A 4,878-nucleotide genomic window follows, 5' to 3' on the forward strand; every position below is an offset into this window, starting at 1 on the left:
AGCAAGTGTGAGCCCAAGCAAGAAAGTATTATGGAAATGAATTGGAATGAGCACTTCGGAATAAAGTAGAGAAAATTTAGTAGGCAGGAGGAAGTCACAATGTTTGGTCTTAACAGATGCAGATTTGTATGCTGGTTGCCATACAGGACATCCAACATACTTGCAGTTCTCTCTGTTTGCTGTTTGCTTTTTAAGGCTGGAGGAGAACTACGAGATCGCAGAAGGGGTTTGCATTCCTCGAAGTGCTCTCTACATGCACTACTTGGACTTCTGTGAGAAAAATGACACACAACCTGTTAATGCTGCCAGCTTTGGAAAGGTAAGTCTCAGCAGCAGTATGATGCCTTAAGCTCTCACCTGGCTCAAGTGAATTTGTCTTATTGGAAAGAATTAAATCTTCATTTACTATTAGACATGGAGGTATAGGAATGAAATATCTTATATATTCAAATTACTAGACCAAGTCTGAGATTGTAAGCATTTTGAGGTTTGGCTCCAGAGTGCTTCAGCTGACAGTTGCATGGTATACACTCTTGGCAGCTGAAGCAGAATTGAAGGTTGAATACAAGCCAGTGCAAACACATCTGCAATTACCCCTTGCACTCCTGAAATAAATATGTAATTTTTAAAACCCAAAGGGTAAAATATCTGTAATTGAATTCTGGAACATATTTATGCCATCCTTGTAAGCATGATGTAGAGATTCCTGAATTAACTATATCAAGTGATATGGAACATTCACAAGGTGGAGGACAATGTCTCCAGATGCAAAAGTCCAAAAAGCATCTCCCTCCATCTGTGTGGCACTGCAGGTCCAGGCTTCCAAGTTACCTTTGCACTGTAAGTTGTGCTTCACGTTCCCATCCCACTCTAGTAAGAACCCCTGTGGTTAGCTCCAGATTCACAGTGGAGATGTACTCCTAGCACAGATGCAGTTGGGCATCACCCACATGTGAGCAGTAAAACTCTTATGCTATACACCAATAGCTGTCTAGAATGAATGTAACATACAGTTTGTATTTTGGATTTGCTGGTCCCATGGCGTTTTCCTCTTAGTGCAAAATAGGATGATATTTAAATATTACTATGGAATGTGTCACAGGCCTTGAAAACTTGTATGCTGTGAAAAAAACACAGTGTAGAGTTTGCCACTGTTTTTGAAATGCTTGAAGCGTGAGCCTGAAGCCAATTGTCCTGCAAGCTGTTCTCTTGTAGCGTTTGCTACATTTGTTCTATAGAAGTGGTGGGTATTCAAAGAAGGAAAAATGTTCTTAGGCTAAGTGCCTGTGTAAAGGGTAGGTGAAGGAGAAGAATGCATTTAATGAGGTGACATTTGCTGTAGTGCAACTTTTTGCAGGCAGTTTAGCAAGGAAAGTAAAGCGTCCCATGTCTTAAGGTTACTATGTTTGTTGTGTCTTGAAGAACTGCATAGTTGAGTTGATTCTGTGTCAGGCTTCTGTTTGAATACACTGTGTAAGTGTGAATAAAATAGTTTGTTGTACATATTATTGCTGCCAAGTGGTAAATATAGTGGCAATGTTTAATATAGGAACTGTGAGAGCAAGAAACAGATTTTGTACACATCTGGAACGTGGCTCAAATTTACACAGTGTTCATTTTGTTGCTGCTAAAAACTTCTTTGAATTGTAAAGTGTAAATATTCTGCAATTAGTTCATCAGAACATAAATTTTCCCGGGACCTCACCGATTTTCAGTGTGTGGCAATTTTATTACACTGTTTAATACTTCATCCCCCTCCTCTTCTGCCCCTCCTACACATACCTGGTCACTGGTAGGAGTATCTCAACCTAGCAGAACAGGTACAATGACTTCCATCCAAAAATCACGGCATTCCAGTGTGTTTTTCATGTGCTGTGGTCCAAGTGTTTTCTGCTCAGTTGCAGTAAAGTTCTCAAGCAGTGATGCATGAAAACTTTTGCCTTTTTGTGGAGCAGAAGCCATACAGAATCACTGTAGTACTCTCTCACACTAGTACTTCATGAGGCCTTTACTTTTGTGTCTGGGAACTGATGCTTCTGCACTGATGTGTCCAGAAACCTCAGACAACACTGGGACAAACACTAAAGTGAAAGAGACTTCTGCATCTGCAAAATCTTTAGCAGACCCCAGTGATTCTTTCCAGCTTATTACTGCCAAGAAAATCATGGAATCATAGAATTTTAGGGATTGGAATGGACCTAATAGATCATCTAGTCCCAACTCCCTGCCCTGGCCAGGAACACCACCTCAGCAGATCAGGTTGCTCAAGGATTCATCCAACCTGGCTTTGAACACTGCCAGGGTTGGGGCATCTCCTACCTCCCTGGGCAACCTATGCCAGTGTCTCAAAATGTACTTCACAGTAATGAAAATCTGCAAGGCACACCTCCTGTTCATTCTATCAATAGCTTGTAGGCTGCTTCTCCCTTGGAGAGGTACATGGATGAAGTTTCAGCCAACAAAGTTATCATGTGACTTAAATACTATATTGGCAATGTGCATTGCATAAGTGCTTTGGAAGCAGTTGAAACAGTGCAGTAAAATAGGTGCTATTTAAGGGGTTCTGCACTTAGCTGCTGGAACTGCATGTTTGTCCTCACTGGGAAACATCAAGAGCCCTGCAGCTGTCATCTCCTCCAGAGAAAGGAGCTAGTTGTTCTGTGAAATCATAGACAGCTTGTCTTTGAGTAGACCACATTGAATTTATGATTCATCTTTGAACTTTAACTCTGTGGGCAATGTTAAACACTTAGGCTTTTTCTTCAGCAGACTGGAAGTTTTCAGAGAGGTGTGGAGTTCAGCATGTTAAAACAAACTGTAATAAGTAACATCCTATGTATTGTTCCAGAGTCAGTTATATCTCAATGACAGAACAGTGTTGATTTCACTTTTAAAGCTGCCACTGGAGACATATGATACTTGACTGAAAGTGATCCCTCCAGATAAAGGTTTTGTAGACAGCACTTCAGTCTATGTGTGCTTCTCAAGCCTGATGTAAGGTAAATATGTCCAGAACAGAGCACAGCAGGGAGAACAGACACTTGCTCGTGAACTGCTGAATTAATGGAGCTTCCTACCACCACTTATGTTCCCTAAATTCATAACCTTACCTAAATTTTGTGTCATACCTCCATGTTTCCCTGAAGTCCATTCAATTATTTCCAGGTCCCAATCACTACACCAAGCTCTTGCTGCTTTCAGTCTTCTCACACATCTGCTGCTCCATCTTCCTACTTTATTTTTAGACTCCCTTGTGTCTGTCAGTCTATTTGCCTGTCTCACTTGTTCTCCCCCTCTCCTTGCTGACAGCTGGGCCAGAAGGAGCATGTGGGGTGGTGCAGAGCAGTAGAAGTGTTGAGTGGTTGCCTTGTGCTTATGGTTGTCCAGTTAGGCAGGGCAAATGGCTCTGCTCAACCTGATATTTCTTCCCTTGCCTTGTCCTCAGCATTAACATCACTGTGTTCACCCCACTATCTCACCAGTGTTTTCTATCAAACTTCTAGGACATGCACTGGACCTCAGGCACTTGGTAATATTAATTTAGTGAAACTAAAATTGGTCTGGGAGGTGGAGAGATTAACAGAGAGACAGTAACATCTCACAGACTGTTTCCTGAGGAAATAGCAATCAAAGGAACAAGAAGAAGAAAGAATAGAATTACTGTATAAATAAACACCCTTTAAAAAGTGACCTGCACTCCTAAGCCACATAAAGTACATATAAAATTAGGAATACTCAAGGATGGTTATTAATGTGATAGATTCTTGTGTGACAAAGGGAGATGTAATTTCAATTTGCTAGCCAAGATTTTAATGCTTTACTCACCCGATTAATATGTGAAAACTACAGGCAGTTTTGCCTGTACCAGTATTTGCTAGTCTGATAGGCAACCTAAGTCTGTCATTACAGTACTTTTTCTTGCCTGCAAAAGACAGGACCAAGCATTCCTAACTGAACTGTGACTAGGAAGGGCCCTGTGTTTGCTGGTTACAGCTCAGCATCAACAAGTGAAGACTCCAGTGTTAAACTCCTGCTCTTACTGTAGGCAGAAAAGCATATTATATTCAATGGGATCATGACTTCATGCGAAAGTGAAGCAAAGTCCAAATGTTCCATGAGAAAACAAGGAGGTACAATGAGGCAGGGCAGGTATGTCACTGGGTTGCTAACATTAGACTGTTGCATATGAGACAAAGTTCTCTCACAGTGAATGTGTTCAGACTGTGAATGAGTCCTCGGGCAGCAGGAGTGAAAGCCTTGTTGCTGAGGTCACTTCAAAAGGATGGCAGGCAGTTTTGTGCCCCTCAGCCCTGTGCTGTGAGTGCCTTGGGCTCTGCTCCGGGACACTCTGGATTCAGAAAGCACTTTCAGGTGTTTCCCACTGGAAGTTCTGCCACTGCCTGCAATAGGGAGTGTTGCAGAGGTGTATGTTCTGTGTTTTTTTCCTAAGCAATGTGTGAACATAAAATACTGGTGCTAATGACTGAGCTATGCATTGTTGTGGACAACGACTCTGACTTGTCATTCTCACTGGGTTTAGCTGCAAAAAGCAGAATTGCAGCCTTCACTGAATCAAATCAACAGTAGGGATGTTTTGAGCATTTCCAAGCCCCTCAGTAGCTGCTGTATATGGATGGGTGCCACAAGGCTCTCCTGGCTGTAGCATAGCACCTACCTGTTCTCAGCTGGGTTGGCAGATCTTTGAGCTCCAATGCTGATTTTTGTTCTTATTTACTTTAGTGACCCCGTATGTACATTGTTTTCTTAATCAAGACCCTTGAAGATTAATCTTCGTCATCTGCTTTCCCTTATCCTCCATGCCCTCAGCTCAGTGCTTTAATTTTGCTGTGCAGTGCTAAGTCCCTGCCGGACCCTGCC

The 4,878-nt window shown here is 42.1% G+C and overlaps 1 protein-coding gene across 1 annotated transcript in view; it reads left to right on the forward strand.

Annotated features, from left to right (window-relative positions):
* Positions 1–200: 200 nt before the first annotated feature.
* The window catches only part of RFX4 (regulatory factor X, 4 (influences HLA class II expression)), a 31,393-nt gene continuing 26,715 nt past the window's right edge, over positions 201–4,878 (forward strand). The window contains exon 1 of the mRNA XM_009074615.1: positions 201–319. Within this exon, the coding sequence (XP_009072863.1) occupies positions 254–319 (66 nt within the window). The 5' untranslated portion in view covers positions 201–253. The remainder of the gene's footprint in view (positions 320–4,878) is intronic.

This window comes from Acanthisitta chloris, unplaced genomic scaffold (genome assembly GCF_000695815.1).
Source record: "Acanthisitta chloris isolate BGI_N310 unplaced genomic scaffold, ASM69581v1 scaffold31045, whole genome shotgun sequence".
In the NCBI taxonomy this organism is placed as follows: Eukaryota; Metazoa; Chordata; class Aves; order Passeriformes; family Acanthisittidae; genus Acanthisitta; species Acanthisitta chloris.